This window comes from Helianthus annuus, chromosome 3, assembly GCF_002127325.2.
Source record: "Helianthus annuus cultivar XRQ/B chromosome 3, HanXRQr2.0-SUNRISE, whole genome shotgun sequence".
Taxonomy (NCBI): domain Eukaryota; kingdom Viridiplantae; phylum Streptophyta; class Magnoliopsida; order Asterales; family Asteraceae; genus Helianthus; species Helianthus annuus.
Genome location: NC_035435.2, coordinates 154,533,388 through 154,551,596, shown reverse-complemented (window position 1 = coordinate 154,551,596; position 18,209 = coordinate 154,533,388). Strand labels below are relative to the sequence as shown.

At 38.4% G+C, this 18,209-nt stretch overlaps 2 protein-coding genes and 1 pseudogene across 7 annotated transcripts; all 3 read left to right on the top strand.

Annotated features, from left to right (window-relative positions):
- Positions 1-110: 110 nt before the first annotated feature.
- On the top strand, positions 111-4,525 carry LOC110930336 (glutamate receptor 3.4). 5 transcript variants are annotated; one of them, XM_035987615.1, is made up of 8 exons: positions 111-184; positions 414-480; positions 682-1,006; positions 1,086-2,428; positions 2,571-2,848; positions 2,965-2,996; positions 3,071-3,480; positions 3,923-4,525. In XM_035987615.1, the coding sequence occupies exons 3-8, from the start codon at positions 715-717 to the stop codon at positions 4,361-4,363; spliced, it is 2,796 nt and encodes a 931-aa protein (XP_035843508.1). In that variant the 5' UTR covers positions 111-184; positions 414-480; positions 682-714; the 3' UTR covers positions 4,364-4,525. The 5 variants fall into 5 exon arrangements, with proteins under 5 accessions (XP_035843508.1, XP_022029327.1, XP_035843507.1 ...); XM_022173635.2 differs by having other exon boundaries at positions 673-1,006; positions 3,935-4,525; XM_035987614.1 differs by having other exon boundaries at positions 673-1,006.
- A 1,057-nt stretch (positions 4,526-5,582) lies between these two features.
- On the top strand, positions 5,583-10,789 carry LOC110930335. Of its 2 annotated transcripts, none has more exons than XM_022173633.2 (6): positions 5,583-5,704; positions 6,280-6,645; positions 6,733-6,883; positions 8,121-8,470; positions 8,563-8,698; positions 9,403-10,789. In XM_022173633.2, the coding sequence occupies exons 2-6, from the start codon at positions 6,313-6,315 to the stop codon at positions 10,176-10,178; spliced, it is 1,746 nt and encodes a 581-aa protein (XP_022029325.1). In that variant the 5' UTR covers positions 5,583-5,704; positions 6,280-6,312; the 3' UTR covers positions 10,179-10,789. The 2 variants fall into 2 exon arrangements, with proteins under 2 accessions (XP_022029325.1, XP_022029326.1); XM_022173634.2 differs by having other exon boundaries at positions 5,614-5,885.
- Positions 10,790-14,696: 3,907 nt separating this feature from the next.
- LOC110932385 lies at positions 14,697-16,259 on the top strand (annotated as a pseudogene).
- Positions 16,260-18,209: the final 1,950 nt, after the last annotated feature.

The following is an 18,209-nucleotide window of genomic DNA, read 5'->3' as shown; positions in this document are numbered from 1 at the left end:
TGTTCATCTTGGAAGTTTCTGCAACTTTTTACTAAAACAAATGTTTAATGCATCTCGTGCCCTTCTTGTTTAGCTGTCTTTATCTTTACATACATATCCCCTCATCCCTATTACTACCAAGTTGCAGTTGCACCGGCCATTGGATTCTTACTTTCAAAGACATTCAACATCTGATGATCTCGAGGTTAGGCTAGCTTAGCTTGCTTATTTAGTATATCGCGATAATCACGTGGTTAGGCTTAATTAGTTAGTTCAACAAGTAAAAAAAACCAGCAGAACTTGTTGTAAAACAGAAACAGTATTATAGTATTATCACTGTCATTAGCCTCAACCCAAATTTAGTTACTACTCAAATTATCAACCTCTCTAGCTAATCTGCTTACTTGCATGGCTGCTCGATGGCGGTTAACCAGATGGCTGACCGGCCCACTTTCTCCACTCGCGATAATCAGCATGTGACGTCTACGAATCACTAGCATAGTAAGTAGTATTACATTCTAATATTGTTCTTATACTGTAATGCGCATAATTTAGAATGTGATTTTGTGTTACTGAATAGTTAGAAATAAACAATGATGATATTTAACAAAAATGGTTGTCAAAAATGTTGTGTGGATGGGATTTATAATTTATAATTTATAATTTATAATTTATAATTTTCTCTTCATTTAGTGTAACCAGATATGCGCTTTAGTAGAGATTGATGTGTTGATAATGAGAAGAAACAGTGTGAATATCTTGGTGTTAGGCCTGTGGGTGATGGTGGTGATGCCCTTGGAAATCAAGGGTCAAAGTCAAACTAGTAAAACCATAGTTACAAGAAGTCCAAGTGTTGTGAATGTAGGAGCATTATTTGCAGTGAATTCAGTTATTGGCCGCTCTGCAAAGCCCGCTGTCGCAGCTGCCATCGATGATGTCAACTCTAGTCCAACTGTTCTTACAGAAACTCGATTGAACCTTATTTCGTACGATACCAATTGCAGTGGATTTCTTGGCACTATTGAAGGTACTTTCTTTGGTTAAGTCAGTTTTTCCGTTTTCGATCCATTTTGAGACTTTGATTTATTTTTTCCGTATTCATGTAGCTTTGCAGTTGATGGAAAAAGATGTAGTGGCTATGATAGGCCCCCAATCCTCCGTTATAGCGCACTTGATATCCCATATCGTAAATGAACTACACGTACCACTCCTTTCATTCGGTGCAACCGATCCCACACTTTCGGGTCATCAACACCCTTACTTTGTCCGAACCACACAAAGCGACTACTACCAAATGTCTGCCATAACCGACTTCGTTTTAAACTTCGAGTGGAAAGAAGTTGTTGCCATATTCGTTGACGACGATTATGGTAGAAATGGGATTTTGGCACTGGGCGAGGCCCTTGCAAAAAAACGAGCCAAGATTTCTTACAAAGCTGCGATTACGCCAAGCGCGTCTCATAGTGACATTACGGAGCTACTAGTCAAAATCAACATGATGGAGTCTCGGGTTTATGTCGTGCATGTAAATCCTGACTCGGGTCTTGAGATTTTCGCTTTAGCAAAAAAGCTTGGGATGGTGACAAGTGGCTATGTTTGGATTACCACAGATTGGCTTTTGGCGGTTTTGGATTCATCAGAAGTGCTAGATCCTAAAACGATGGATGTCATACAAGGCGTTATCTCGTTGCGCCAACATACGCCGAATTCTGACATCAAGAAATCTTTTACAACTAAATGGAAGAGTATTAAAGAGAAACAAACAAGCAGTTTTAATTCATATGCTCTAAACGCTTATGATTCCGTATGGTTACTCGCACATGCTCTTGACAAGTTCTTCAAATCTGGAGGAAGTATCACATTTTCTAACGATTCTAAACTCGGACACATTACTAACGGAAGTAAGCTTCAGTTTTCGGCTCTTAGGATTTTCAACGAAGGGACGCAGCTTCTCCAAACAATCCTAGCCACAACATTCGCGGGTTTGAGTGGTAACGTGAAGTTTGACCAAGACAAAAAGTTGTTGTATCCGGCTTATGATATCGTGAACATAGGTGGAACTGGTTTACGAACCGTTGGATATTGGTCAAACCATTCAGGACTCTCAACGTCTGCTCCCGAGTCATCATATGCAAAGCATTTAAACAATTCTTCTAATGATCAACGTCTTTATAGCGTGATTTGGCCCGGTGGAATGAGTAAAAGGCCAAGGGGATGGGTTTATCCGAACAATGGAAAGCCTTTTAGAGTTGCGGTGCCTTATGGCTATAGTTACAAAGAAGTTGTGACAAAAGACAAGTCTCAAAAAGGCGTAAGAGGATACTGCATTGATGTCTTTGAAGCTGCGGTGAATTTACTTCCGTACCCGGTTATTCCAGAATATATTTTATACGGTGATGGACAAAGAAATCCGAGCTACAGCGATCTTGTGAGAGCGGTTGCTGAAAATGTAAGTACTTGTTTGACCTTTCTAAGTATAGCACCCTAGAATTAATATTAATAAGCTTGTTATGAGATCTTTAACGTAATAATGACCTTAATGTCCATGGTGCATGAGTATACTTTTATCTTTGATTCGCATCAATTCGCAGAAGTACGATGCAGCAGTTGGAGATATAACGATCATTACAAACCGAACGAGGATAGCTGATTTTACGCAGCCTTACCTGGAGTCTGGGCTAGTCATAGTTGTTCCTCTCAACAAGTCAAAGCCCAAATCATGGGCATTTCTCAGGCCATTCACTATTGAAATGTGGCTGGTCAGTGGTGGATTCTTTCTCTTCATCGGATTTGTTGTTTGGTTCCTCGAGCATCGCTCGAATGAAGAGTTTCGTGGACCACCGCTGGGACAAATCGTCACAGTTTTATGGTTTGTATCTCGTCTGCTTCCATGCACTTAAACTGTTCCTAATTTATTAAATATTTAAATGCTATTTGTATCTGATACGTATTACATGTATGGATTGTTTTCGCTTTAATTTTCAGGTTTAGCTTCTCGACGATGTTCTTTTCACACAGTAAGTACGAAGCTAAACCGAACTACAAAAATCTTAAAGAACAAAACTTTGAATTGGGATATTTACGTATGCAGGAGAGAAGATAGTGAGCACGTTGGCACGGTTTGTATTGATCTTATGGCTGTTTGTAGTGTTGATCATTACTTCAAGCTACACCGCCAGCTTGACATCAATCCTCACGGTACAACAACTGACTTCAACCATTGAAGGGATAGATAGCTTGATCTCAAGTAATGACCCGATTGGAGTTCAAGAAGGAACGTTTTCTCATAATTATTTGATTCAAGAACTCAATATCCCCGAGTCTAGGATCGTACCTTTGAGAGATGAGGTGGAATACTTAAACGCGCTTCATTTAGGTCCCGAAGGAGGTGGTGTGGCTGCCATTGTTGATGAACTTCCTTACGTCGAGCTCTTCATGCGTTATAGCAAGTGCGAGTTCAGGATTGTTGGTCAGGAGTTTACAAAAAGTGGTTGGGGATTTGTAAGTTACACTTTCCTATTAGAGTTAATTGCCATTTTAGTCCCTGTGGTTTGGGTCATTTTGCCAGTTTAGTCCAAAGGTTTCATTTTTAACATCTGGATCCAAAAAGGTTTTATCGTTGCCATTTTGGTCCAACTGACTTAACTCCATCCATATCTGTTAAAGCTGCCAAGGGCATTTTTGTCAGATATGGATGGAGTTAAGACAGTTGGACCAAAATGAAATGGCAAAAATGCCCTCGGCAGCTTTAACAGATATGGATGGAGTTAAGTCAGTTGGACCAAAATGGCAACGATGAAACCTTTTTGGATCCAGATGTTAAAAATGAAACCTTTGGACTATACTGGCAAAATGGCCCAGACCACAGGGACTAAAATGGCAATTTACTCTTCCTATTAAGTTTACTCATTGGTTATCATTAACTTCAAAGAAAATTTACTAGAATTGGCTGCAGGCATTCCCAAGAGACTCTCCTCTAGCAATAGATTTATCAACAGCAATCCTACAACTATCAGAAAACGGAGACCTACAACGAATCCACGACAAGTGGCTCTCGACGACTTTGTGTTCTCAAACTAGCATACTCGAAGGGAAAAGCCTCACTCTAGACAACTTCTGGGGCTTATTCCTAGTCTGCGGCATTACCTGCTTCATTTCTATCTGCATTTTCTTCTGTAGGATGTTCTGTGCGTACCGTAGGTACACTCCTGACGAAGAAGCAGCTCGTGGGATAGTGGAACCTGACTCAACAACATGCAGCAGATGGTTTTTTGGAGCCATCAGTTTCAAAGATGTGATTGAATTCTATGATAAGAAAGAGGAAGTGATCAAACAAAAACTTAGGCGAAACACACGTCAAGTTATCAGGGACTCTAAAACATGATATTACAAAATTTGTAGGAAGTTATCGCTCTTGCAAGCTTTGCTAGTTGATCAAAAGTTAGTTGCACAATCAAATTTTCTAACATGTGTACTTTGGGTTTCTGGTCACAACTATGTTATTGTTGCGAAAATTTTAAAACAAGATCCTGTATGTGTTATGGTATTTAACATCCGACCATAATGCTAGAAGCAGTGGTGTCACAGGATCTATGGCTTTGGCATGCATTCTGTAGTGTTGCTGGTTCGAACAATGGCATAACGTTCCTGATTAGTCGTTAATGGAGTATAATACAAACACGGGTATAATATTAGTGACTAGAAATTTCCTGAATATTCCGTGTTTGTCAATCCGTTCATTGATCTTCAAGACGATAGACAAGAAACGTTCAAACAAGCGCAAGAATCAGCAAGGAAGGATGTTGAATGAGCATTTGGTGTCCTTAAGCAATGTTGGCACATAATTCACAATCCAGCACGTACTAAAATCAAAGGTGGACGCCCTCACAATTTTTTTAAAATTATTTTTATAATGTTATAATACATCTTATTCCATTATATCATTATAGAGGTGCACAAAATAACCGGCTAATTAAGCGTAACCGATTATTAACCGAAACTGTAACCGGTTAATAACCGCTCAAGGAATAACCAGTTAGGCTACTCGGTATGGTGCCGGAGCCGAGCACGTCGCCGGAGCAAGACCGACGGGGGCGGCGTGGGAGGACGGCGTCGCCGAGGGGGAGGCCCACATCTTTGGTCCGTCTCAAACGGCTAAAGTCGGACGGCGAAGACGGGACGGAGCGGGACGGAGGGGCGGCGGCATGGGACGACGGTGGTGATGTGGCGGCGAAGTTGGAGGACCATCCTGGCGACGGTTCCATACCGTATGGCCTTAGTGGTTATTTTTAACCGTAGGTTAGTAACCGGTTATAAATATTTAGTATAATAACCGGTAGACCGGTTAACCGAAAAACAACCCAAAAAATTCAAAAAAAAAGGGCAAAAAACCCAGTTATTAACAAAAATTAACCGGTTAATTAACCGAATCAGTTAAAAAATAACTGTTTAATGTAATAACCGGCTAAAGTCAAAAAGTCAAAATTAACTGGTATAACCGATTAACCGAACTGGTTATTTTAGGAAACAACAAACATCAAACAAATATTTGGGCTGGTAACCAGGCCCAACTCAATCTTCAATCGAAACCCTAATCATATATTTCTGACCGAACACACCTTCTGGCTTCGTAGCCAAACACCAGATACCCATTTCCCTTATTCCGGACTAGGGTTACCACTTCCCCAATCGCCCCCTCATCGCAGGTCCACAAACACCACAATTTGTAAGTATTTATCCCCAATTATTATTCTCTACAACTTATCAATTTCTTTGTGATCTACGAGCGTCAAAATTATCCAATTTTGTGTGTGTTTATTTACCTGACGTTAATTTGAGCCTTTGTTAAGATCATTCGGCTGTGATCTTTATACTGAATTGTTGGATCTGTGCAGAGTAAAATATGGGTATGCTATTTTTTATATATTGTAGATCTATGTGTTATTTAGGGTAGGAATATTAGTATATTACTGTATAGAGTTGTTTAATTGAATGAAAAGATGATTTATTAATTGATTATATGTAATTGATATTGTATCACCAGGTTCTGTGTGTTTTGTTCACTTGTTTTGTGGTTACTTGAAGATTAAGATTAGTCTTTGCTATGCATCTGTTTATAGATCTTGTAATATATGAGAAGAATTTTGTAGATCTTGCAAAATAATAAAATTTAGGTTACTTGAAGATTAAGATTATGTTTGATGAATCATTTATATATATGGTTTTGATCTTGTGCTGTTTTTTGGGACCGGATATTATGTTATTTTTGTTGCTTGAAATAATGGGCTTAGCTTTTTTCAGATACATGGTTTGATCATATTGTTACTTTAGACAATGGGTAGTCAAATTCCCAACGGCAATGATCGATCAAGAACTTACTGGACTCCAACGATGGAGCGCTATTTTGTAGACCTGATGTTGGAGCATATGCAAAAAGGCAACAGGGTTGGGCATACGTTTAACAAACAAGCTTGGAACGATATGCTTGCTGTCTTTAACGCAAAATTTGGATCACAATATGACAAGGATGTACTGAAAAGTCGCTATACGAACCTGTGGAAGCAGTTTAACGATATCAAAAGTATGCTTGGCCAAGTTGGATTTTCATGGGATGACGCTCGAAATATGGTGGTTGCAGATGACTATGTTTGGGATGCTTACATCAAGGTATGAACTTTGAACTAATTTGTTTAAATATTCCAACTTTTTAATATTATAGGGACGTTTCATGCTTATTATGGCAACTTTTTATAGGCGCATCCAGATGCACGACCGTACAAGATAAAATCAGTGCAGAATTTCAGTGATTTATGTTTGATATATGGGTATACAACTGCTGATGGAAGATATAGTCGTTCTAGTCATGATGTGGATATTGATGATGAAGTCACTGGAGTTAATTCAGGTCTGTTTTTTATCTTTCTCAGATCTAAGTAAGTATTTGGGATTTTTTTGCATACGAATTTAACAAAGTTTTAGTTAGGGGTGCAGTGCAAACGAGCCAAGTCGAGCTCGAGCTTGATTAACTTATGACTATAAGAGCTTGAGCTCAGCTTGGTTCGAGCTTTGTTTTCAAATCTCGAGCTCGGCTCGTTGATAGTTTCTCAAGCTCGGCTCCGGCTTGGCTCTTTTATTATCTATTAATTAATATATTAAATAAAATAATATAAATAATTGACTGGTTTAGGCTTCTCGATAAGTGAAGCTCAGGCTTGTTTACTAAACAAGCTTATTTTTAGGCTCTGACTCGGCTCGTTAACTAGGGGTGTAAACAAGCCCAGAGGCTCGAGAGCTACTCGTGATCGGCTCGGTTAAAAGCTCGAACGAGTCGAGCCTTACCGAGCCCGAGCTCGAGCCTGAAATACAAAGCTTGTTTAGGCTCGCGAGCCTAAACGAGCCCATACAAAATTTTAATTTTTTTATATATAATATATTTATAATGATGATAACATTGATGAGCCGAGCTAGAGCCGAGCTTTGGCTCGTTTAAGCGATGTTGAAGTGAGCTCGAGCCGAGCTTTTAGCTCGTTTAAGGTTGTTCTCAAAATAGTTCGAGCCAAGCTCGAGCTTTGGGTTTTACTCGCGAGCCGAGCTCGAGCTCAAAGAAGTAGGCTCGAACCGAGCCGAGCTCGAGCTCGAGCTTCATAAAAACCTAACGAGCCGAGCTCGAGCCTGGTCGAGCTCGGGCTTGGCCCGACTCGTTTACACCCCTATTGTTAACAAGTTTAAATAAGCTCGGCTCGTTTACCAGACAACTTTAATAATGGGTAAATGTTATTAAATATTAATAAAAACTAATATTACACAAAGGCTCGACGAACCGCACGAGCTTCACATGCCAGGCTCGATAAATAAGCGAGCTTTATTTCAGGCTCAAGCTCGTCTCGGGCTCGATAAGGCTTGGCTCGTTTCGAGCTTTTTCTTAAGCCGATCTAGAGCACCTCGCGAGCCGCTCGGTTCATTTGCACCCCTAGCCCTAGGTGTATTTATATATGTATAACCTTCTAAACCTTACTATGAAAAAAATATTATTATTATTATTTAATAAAACGTTATAAAGTAGGTGTCGACCAAACCTGATTTGCCGGTTTTGATCCCCAAGTATGTGTGCATACAAACTTATATGATTTTCTGCTGTTCAGGTGATGGAGTAGGAACTCCAACTCCGTCAACTACTGAACGCTTAAGGACAGAATGGACATTAGCCATGGATCAATTTTTCACTGAGTTGCTATTACGTCAACAAGAAAAAGGCAATAAACTTGATAGTAATATTAACTCATACACCAAAGAAGCATGGACGGAGATGCTCAATTCATTCACTGAGAAATTCGGCCCCCACCATACCAAACGGGTTTTACGACACCGATACAAGAAACTGTTCAAGTATTATACTGATATAACGGTTTTACTCAAACAAGATGGTTTCTCTTGGGATGCAAAGCAGCAAAAGATAGTTGCTAATGATGATGTTTGGGATGCTTACATAAAGGTATTGTTTTGAAGATTTCGCTTTTTATCATTTTATTTTATCGTTATTTATCTCCTATCGTTTACCTGTAATGTTGTTACACGCGATTGCAGGCACATCCGCAATCGCGATCGTATAGAGCGAAATCGATGCCGAATTATCAAGATTTAGAATCAATTTTTGGAAGTGCCACCGTTGATAAATCCCAATTTAATAATAACTTGGATGAAGATATAGTACCGAAGGCTGGTGCGTGAACCTTTTCACATGGTTTTAAGTTTTTTTTTGGTTCTTTTGTGGGTAGGGGTGAGCAAATGTCGGTTCAGTTTTTACACGTAACCGAAACTGATAACTGAGGTTCGATTTTAGGGAAATCATAACCGAAACCGATCGGTTAAGTTGGTTCGGTTAATTTGTTTAATATGTTGGTTATCGGTTCCGTTTCTGTTAAGTTAGTCAAGTGTTTTGAACCATTTTCAAGCATACAAATACATGAAAACACATAAAATACCCAGGAAATACATGAAAATATGTTTCAAATAGAAGGATATACTTGAAAAACACATAAATATATGACTATCGTTTCGGTTTCGGTTATGGAAGAAGGACAAACCGAAACCGTAACCGAATGATTTGGTTTTGGCCATATCTTAACCGTAACCAATCGGTTAAGTCGGTTTTGGTTATTTTTAGTTTGGTTTTCGGTTTTTTCGGTTATCGGTTTTCGTATGCTCACCCTTATTTGTGGGGATGTGGGTGGGAGTGAAATGAACTATAATAAGCAGAATGGTTATATTTGTGAGGACATTAATGAATAATCATATCAATTACGAAAAGTTCTTACGAGATAATGAGAGTATGAGATAGCTCTGAATATTGTGCTGAATAAAAGACCACATTTAATTATTACACTTAGAGTAATTGTACATGATAAATCATTATAATTTCTGTAGGTAGTGATCGGTCCCGAACGCATTGGACCCCGCCTATGGACAGTTATTTGATCGAGTTATTGCTAGACCAGGTTAGTAGAGGAAACCGGAACGGGCAAACGTTCATGGCTCAAGCTTGGATTAACATGGTGAAGTCGTTTAACGACAACTTTACTTCCAACCATGACAAAGATGTTTTGAAGAATCGATACAAACATTTGAAGAAACAGTATAATGACATCAATGCCCTTTTAACGGAAACGGGATTTTCATGGGACGATGAACGGGAAATGGTGACAGCCGAAGATCATGTTTGGGATGCTTACATTGAGGCGCATCCTGATTCACGATCTTACAGAGTTAAAACCGTTCCTAATTACCATAAGCTGTGTATCGTATATGGTCAAAACATTACAGAAAAATTAGAAATTCCCATTGGTGGTAATTCCCAAATCTTGCCTAATGAAAGCGGGGCAATCGACAAGAGAAAACGCGTAAAAAAGACGCCATTAGGTTTAGAGCGTAGTGGGAAAGTGCAAAAAAGCCAAAGTGATGATATAAAGGAAGCTTTTACAGATATGGCGAACGTAGTTTCGAAGTTGGTAAATGGAAAAACCGATAGGAACTATAGTCCGATAGAAAAGGCGGTCGATGCACTTCAAGCGATACCCGACATAGATGATGATCTTTTGTTGGACGGTTGTGATATTCTCGAAGATGAGAAGAAAGCAAAGACGTTTTTAGCTTTGGATGCTTCGTTACGGAAGAAATGGTTGCTGAGAAAACTTGGACGCTAGTTTGGGTACATAATGAGATTTTTTTAACCATATAATAGAGTTTTGACTGTTTGAATCAGGGTTTGAAGCTAAGTTTTTTTTTATTTTTTTTATTGAGTTTTGTTTCTTGAAGGGTAATTTAAAGAAGTTTAATTTCCTGCTTTTCATCTAATAGAATGTTGGAGCTCTTGATGTTAGGATGTATAACTCCATGTTTTGTCTCCAAAGGATTATGGAGGTAATCCAATCCGCTAACAACGCTGATGTGTATCCTGAGGCATTAGAGCCAGGTGAGAATTCTGCGAGCGATGATCTGTATTGCATGATTTTCACATGGGTTTTAATGGCTCTGGATATCCATTGGGATTGTTAGCGGGTTGGATTACTCTCATAATCCATTCGGAAATGCAACAAGGAGTTGTACATCGTGACAACAAGAGCTCTAACATCTCATTAGATGAGAAGTAGGAAGCTAGGCTTTTGAGATTAATGTTTGACACATTGTGAAATGCATACTTGTAAAAAAGGATCTTATCATTTTTGTAGTCATAGATGTTGAATTGTTGTTTTATAGGAACAATATGTTGTTGATCAGCAAGCTTGTGATTAAATGTACATATGATTTTAATTCAGAAATCGTGTTAAAATGCTTAGTTATGTAATTTAAAATCTTTTGACAAGTGAATTTCAAATTGAAGTTGCTACTTTGGTTTTTTATAATTTGAGTAAATTACAAGTTTTGTCCTTTATGTTTACACCAAATTGCATGCGCTGTCCTTTAGCGCAAAAGTTGACGAGTTTTGTACTTTATGTTTCAAAATCTTGCACGGTTTGTCCTTTGAGCCTAACTCAGTCAATTTTTTTGGTTAAGTATGGTCATGTGCCTTGCACATGAGGGTATATTTGTCATTTCATCCTCCCAGGGTTATTTTGCAAACAATTATTATTGAGGGGCTGTATCTACAAAACTGAAAATAAAATTCTATACTCTTTCTCTGAACCCACAACCACAACCCAATCTCTCTCTAGTCTCTCTTAACCCACCATAACCATCACCACCCGACAACCTTTACCGCCGCCACCCATCCCACCTCAGCCTTCACCTTCTTTGCTTTCTCCAGTCTCCTGCTTCTTCGTTTTAACATAATTATTGAAATGGAATTGAAGAATATTGTTTCAATGGTTTCTTGCAGCAGCCGCTAGTTGTAGCGGTACAATCAAGGCCAACGTCAAGTCTTTGGGTCAGTATTGTCACTAATCTATGATTGGATTCATGGTTTTTTCATTTTGTTGTTGGTTTTTAGTTTTTCCCTAAATTTGGATTGATTTCTTCATTTGTGCCCTAATTTAATGGGATAAATGATTCTAGATTACAGAAGTTGAAGGCTGTTTGTCGGATATTTTGTAGAGTTTTTGTGAAATTAAATGCTTAATTTGATGAATTGAAAATAAACAATTTGAATAATTAGATTAATTTGAAGAAAACTTGTTTTCAGATTTGAAATATGAAATTAGGAAAATGATTTAATAATATGGGGAAACTGAGTGCTGAGAATTGTATTATTTTTGTCGCTTTTTTTTCTTAAAATTTGTTTACTAAATGGTGAATTTAAATGTGATGCATATGTATACCTTACAAATTCAAAGGTAGCAAAATGGCATCATATGTGAATTTAGAAGATGCATTGGAAGTTCTTGTGATCAGTGCACAAAGAAAAGAAAAGGCAAAGGAATTTGTTCCCTAAGGCATTTATTATTCATACATTTCAAGTCGATACTTATTGATCATAATACATATCAGTCAAGCAGGGATGGTGGTGATGGTGGGTATGGTAGTGATGGTGGGTATGGTAGTGATGGGTGGCCGGTAGGTAGGTGAAGGCTGAGGTGGGGTGGGTGGCGGCAGTGAAGGTTGTGGGGTGGTGGTGGTAGTGGGTTGAGAGTGATTAGAGAGAGATTGGGATGTGGTTGTGGGTTGAGAGAGAGAGAGAGAGTATAGATTTTTTTTTTAAGTTTTATAGATATAGTCCTTTAATAATAAGTTTTTACAAAATAACCCAAGATGAAATGACAAGTATGCCCTCATGTGCAAGGCACATGACCATACTTAACCAAAAAATCTGACTGAGTTAGGCTCAAAGGACAAACCGTGCAAGATTTTGAAACATAAAGTACAAAACTCGTTAACTTTTGCGCTAAAGGACAGCGCCTGTAATTTAGTGTAAACATAAAGGACAAAACTTGTAATTTACTCTTATAATTTTTATTACAATGTAAATCTTTTGAGATAATGAAGTACTTTATTTCCTTGGTCCATAACACATATCGAACCCTCCATGTTTAATAGAATGTGTTATTTGTGACTAGCTCAGCGAACGAAACACTGAGCTCTGTCGCTTGTTTCAGACAATGTACATAGCCGCTGCCTGAACGGTTCTACAAAGAGACTGGGTGCAGGCATTTAGAAAATAAGTTTAACAAACAAAACTGGTGACTTTCACTCGGCATCTGTGTCATAAAAACGATGAATGGTAGCTGTGTCATGAAGACGACGAATCAAGCTCGGCTTATATATTTATGTTATACAGATGATTAAATGTTGTTATGTAAATATATAGTTAATTTATTGTGCAAAAACTATAAAAATAATCAGCTCGTTAAGCCTCATGAACCTATTCAAGCATGCCATGTGAATCTCAGGAGGCTTGAGCTGGTTTATCAAATAAGCTTCGCTCTCCGATATAAGGCAAAAGCTCGACTCGAGTCTCTTTTAGCTAGCCAACCTAATCAAACATTTGTGCTTTTATTTTAAATTATTCCACCATGACATTGGAAACTAAGAAACTGTCTTCTCTCTAGTATTGAATTGATATATAGGAAAAGTTCTTGTACAAATAATCTTAACATATTAAACATATAAATTGAAGGAAAAGTCAAAAAGACAAGGTGACATTTTTGTAATTATCTATAACTTCATTCCTTCCCAGTCATTTCCTGCAAACAAGGCATAATGATGAATTGTTTCTTCGTCTTGAACATCCCCGTCGCTCTTCCTTCTTTCTTGATCGGAATCAGATGGACCTTCATCATGTTCAACCATCTCCTTTTCTATCACCTTTCCTTGAACTGTTTCGAATTTGTAATAATAGACTAGGACATCTAGATACATTGCGTACATAATCCTCATTAACTCACCATCGTCGTAGTCATATCCCATATTGTCTTTTGCTACTACTGCCCAAAGATTATTATCGGTAACATTCTTATACCCTCCATCTCGTTTAACTACCATATATAAATCGAGCAAATCTACTTTCCTGTTGTCAGTTGAAAACAGAGGAATGGGTCGAGTAGAGATTCTAAGTTTAACTGTTATAAACCATTCTAACATCAAACTTGATCTCTAATTCATGTTTGTATTTAAACACGAATTCCCCATCTTCCAACATGTCTAACAATGATTTGCAGTGAGAAAAATTATGAAACTCCATGGCTTGTATGATCATTACATTCCAATCGGGTTCATGTGAAGATAAATGTAAGTTTTCGAAATACGAATTGAGATAATCTTCCTTGTATTCATCGTTTGTGGAATTATGATCGATTACTCTTTGTTTCTCTTTCATTCCGATTTCTTCTTCTCGTGTTAATCCAGTTATAATCGAGGCACTAAACATGAGATAAATTTTGCATTTATCTCCGGTTTTCTTAACAGTATAACCTTGCAATACTAGTTGATCCATGCTTAATAGTTAATACATTTCGATCTAGTTCTGGTGTGTAAAACACACTTTGTATACGTAGATTTTCATTCCCTGTTTTGACCTCTACGACCCCCACACCCCGGATAAACAGAAAATTATCTTCCCCATTTTTCGTTTCTACCCCAACCATGTGTTTAATCCGTTTAAACACATTAAGATTTCCGGCAAAATGATGAGTAAAAACTGTACTTACATACCATATGTCACCCCATTGTCCGCCTTCGGTTCTGGTGACAATCAGTTCTTGTCGGAAAACTTCTTCATCATTCTGCCGCTGTATATCCGTGTTGATCGCTTGTCGGATTAACTGAGAGGCCTCGTCGTTTTCCTTTGCTTTGCATGAGTAGATCCGGTGTCCGGGTTCATGACAATAGTAACACAGTCTAACATGTGATACTTTCTTTTGCCTTTCGATCTTGTCGGAAAACTTCTTCATCATTCTGCCGCTGTATACCCGTGTTGATCGCTTGTCGGATTAGGATTAACTGAGAGGCCTCGTCGTTTTCCTTTGCTTTGCATGAGTAGATCCGGTGTCCGGGTTCATGACAATAGTAACACAGTCTAACATGTGATACTTTCTTTTGCCTTTCGATCTTTTCTTCAGTGCAGTGATCGCATGGGAGAAGTGTTGATGATGGTTGCATAATTCGGTTTCCCACCGTGGCTCTGATACCACTATGTTGGATATCCGGTTTCTTATCAGCGGAAGCATTACCGGTATTCGAAGAATTGGTTTTCATTGTGTGTTACGATTGAACACTAGACCAGAGTATGAATGAGGGAACAAGGAGAAATAGTTTGGACAATTCGAAGGAATTCAGATTGTCTTGATGCCGGACATAGTTGCCGGTTATTACATATATATATATATATATATATATATATATATATATATATATATATATATATATATATATATGAGATGTTGACGCGTCATTTAAAACGGTGTGATCATTCAACCGACGTATCTATTCGGTTATAAGTTACATTACATATCTAATATAAGTATCATACTAATGACATAATAATTATACATAATTAAGTTTATATAAACTAACAATTTGGAGCTATGGTGCTGGTAGTACAACTCTTTCGTATCATGTTGACCTCCGGGAAGTTGTTCCCGAGTGGGTGACAGTTGGATTTTCGGCTGCCACCGGTACTCATGTCGAGCGACACGTGCTTCAATACTCGGAATTCGATTCGAGATTTAGTACAGAAGATGAAAAGGATAACTCAAAGAAATGGAAGCTAACAGTAGGATTAACACTCCCACTTGCTCTTATAATCATCGGCGGCATTATAACATGTACAAGATTTTGCATTAGACGAAGAGCAACTACGCAAGAATCACTTGATCTATTTATAAATGATGATCTCCAAAGGGGAGCAGCCAAGAGATTTTCTTATAACGATCTCATTTTGGCTACCAATAACTTTTTTGATGACCAGAAGTTGGGCCAGGGAGGATTTGGTTCTGTTTACAAGGGCTACTTGTCTCGTAAAAGTTTCACAGGGTTCTAAATAGGGAAAGAAAGAATACATGGCTGAAGTGAAGATCAATGGAAATTTAATAAGACACCAAAACTTGGTGCCACTCATCGGTTGGCGCCATGATGAAACTCAATTCTTACTTGTGTATGAGTATATGCCAAATGGCAGCCTTGACTCTCACCTATTTGGCAAAAAGAGCCCCCTTAAGTGGTCTCTGAGGTATAAGATTGCTATGGGTCTAGCTACAACATTACTCTATCTTCACGAAGAGGTGGAACGGTGTGTGGTGCATCGAGATATTGAAACCAGTAACGTCATGCTTGATTCAGGATTCAACGTGAAGCTAGGGGTTTTCAGATTGGCTCGACTAATGGAGCATGAATTGGGTCCTCAAACAACTGCTTTAGTAGGAACTCTAGGATACATGGCTCCTGAGTACATATTGACATGAAAGGCTAGTAAAGGGTCGGATGTGTATAACTTTGGTGTTGTTGCATTAGAGATTGCTTGTGGACGAAGGGTGAGGGATGGCCATTGGAATTCTGATGTCAGTCTGGTGCAGTGGGTTTGGTATTTACATGGAAAAGGTAAGTTGCTTTCTGACACAGAATTTGATGACGAACAAGTTAAGCGCTTGATGATAGTTGGGTTATGGTGTGCACACCCTGACTGGAGTATAAAACCGTCTATCCGAAAAGCAATTCAGGCGCTCAAATTCGAAGGTGCACTCCCCAATCTTCCAATGAAGATGCCAGTGGCCATGTACTCTGCAGGACCAGATGCTTGTGTAGTTAGTTCTGCAGGAGCCACAATCACCAACTCTAGTGGTGATTTAGAGCATTGAATGGGAGTAACAATAATGGAGTGTCATTGCTAGTGACTACTGAAGATCGAGGATAACAAGTTTGTTTGTTGTGTTTTTTGTTATTCTGTATTATCTTTAATTAGTTGTATCAATTCTAGTTTTTATCTTTATCTTCATCCGCTTTATTCTTCCAACTCTTTGGTTTTATTGTGGGTGAAGCTAAAATTAAAGTGTTAGTGGTGTGTGTTAGTGAATGATTTGTGTTTTTATTGATTTTGCTATCTGAGATAGCAGATCATGGTGATGTGGCACAGTTGTTGCAAGGTGGAGGATGAAGTGGATTAAGTGCTGAAGTGTGAAGATGACTGGACGATGAAGACGACTAGCTTGTGACATTGCAAGATTTGCTATTTGAGATAGGGGGTCTCACACAAAGTTTCCAGCCCGCTAATTGAGATCACGGGTCTCAAATGCATTGAATTGTACCATGCTTTTTTAAATTGCAGACCTTCCAACACATGTCACCTACGTCCTGCAACACTCAATGCATTCCGATTGTTTTTGGTGGAGTGGTAAAACGAGATTCTCTCTTTGAACACTTGAAGACAATGGTTAATAGTGTGCTACTATTATATCTTTGTTGAACAATAAATTACACACAATTACAAATCAAGTTCAGGCTTTTGTAAGTGTTGAGTCAAGTCAATAGTAGCCTATTTTCATATCACCAATTTAAAGATTAAATAAAGAACTCGTGTATATTTACAGATATCACGATATCATAAAAACTATATGCAATATGCAATCCACATTCTAACAAAACTAGCCTACCATCTTTCATCAAACCCCTTGTTTTCTTAGTTATTTGATCCCTGATTTCCAAACACTATATTTGAATATGGCCCAGTCAAACCCAGGTCCCACTTGATGATAATCTTTTATGGTTACAACCATATCACCGTCCTGCTAGGTTATTTGAAAATAATGAGGGTCGTGGCAAAGAACTTGAGATTAAACGTGGAGATAAAAAAAATTGGTCTTGTATTAAAAAAACGTCCCTACACGATGGGGAATTATCACGCGTACACTTGGCTGGCTTCCGAAGGAATAATTGAAAATACTATTTTTAGATTTTTGGTTAACTGTACAGTATCAAAATAACACGAAATCTTTTGAGTTCTTCTAACTATGCCTGACTAACCGAACTGGTCGAGCGGAGCAGATTCTGGTGACGGGTAAAAACATGTTCGGATCAAAAAAGGTTATAAGAAAAATTAGTTCGGGTTAAAATAAGTCGTCTTAACAAAGTATCTTTTTGGTTCTGGTAAAAAAAGGTTCTCCAAAATGGTGAATCCCAAATTGGTTTCTCCCTTCTCCTGCAATTACTATGTGACTTTGTTTATCTAGCCAATCTTTTGATGACCAGATTGGACTGGCCAGTCCGATTGGTTCAACCGGGGTTCGGCAATGGTGCTGGCCCGGTTGCATGTGGTTCGTTCATCCCTGAAAAAATTAACCGGTTCAGAGTGGTTGGATGGTTGGGTCGGTTCGGCAGTCAGATCGATGATTGTGAGCTGATGTAAGATTCCTACGACCATGATGTCAGACATGAACGAGATTTGTGAAAAACAATAGATCTGAAGTCTGGGGAGTGGTGGATCTGGAGTCACGGTGATGGCCATGGAGTCACGATGGTAGATTTAGAGTGTTGTTTCTATGGTGGTGACGAACTATCGGTGAAAGCAGGCGAAACTTGAAAGCATGTAGATTTGAAGTGTGCTTTCTGGACGAGTGTGTGGCTTTGAGTTTCCATTGTTCCAATGTTTTGATTTTTTATTCAATGTTTAGAAAATAAAAAAAGCATATATAGACTAGTAGACTTTGACTTCTATTCTTTTTAGTTTCATATTTTTAAGACTTTTTATTTCAGTACACTTGTGTATTTACTGTATAACTTATATTTGTATAAATTGTTGAATTAAATATTAT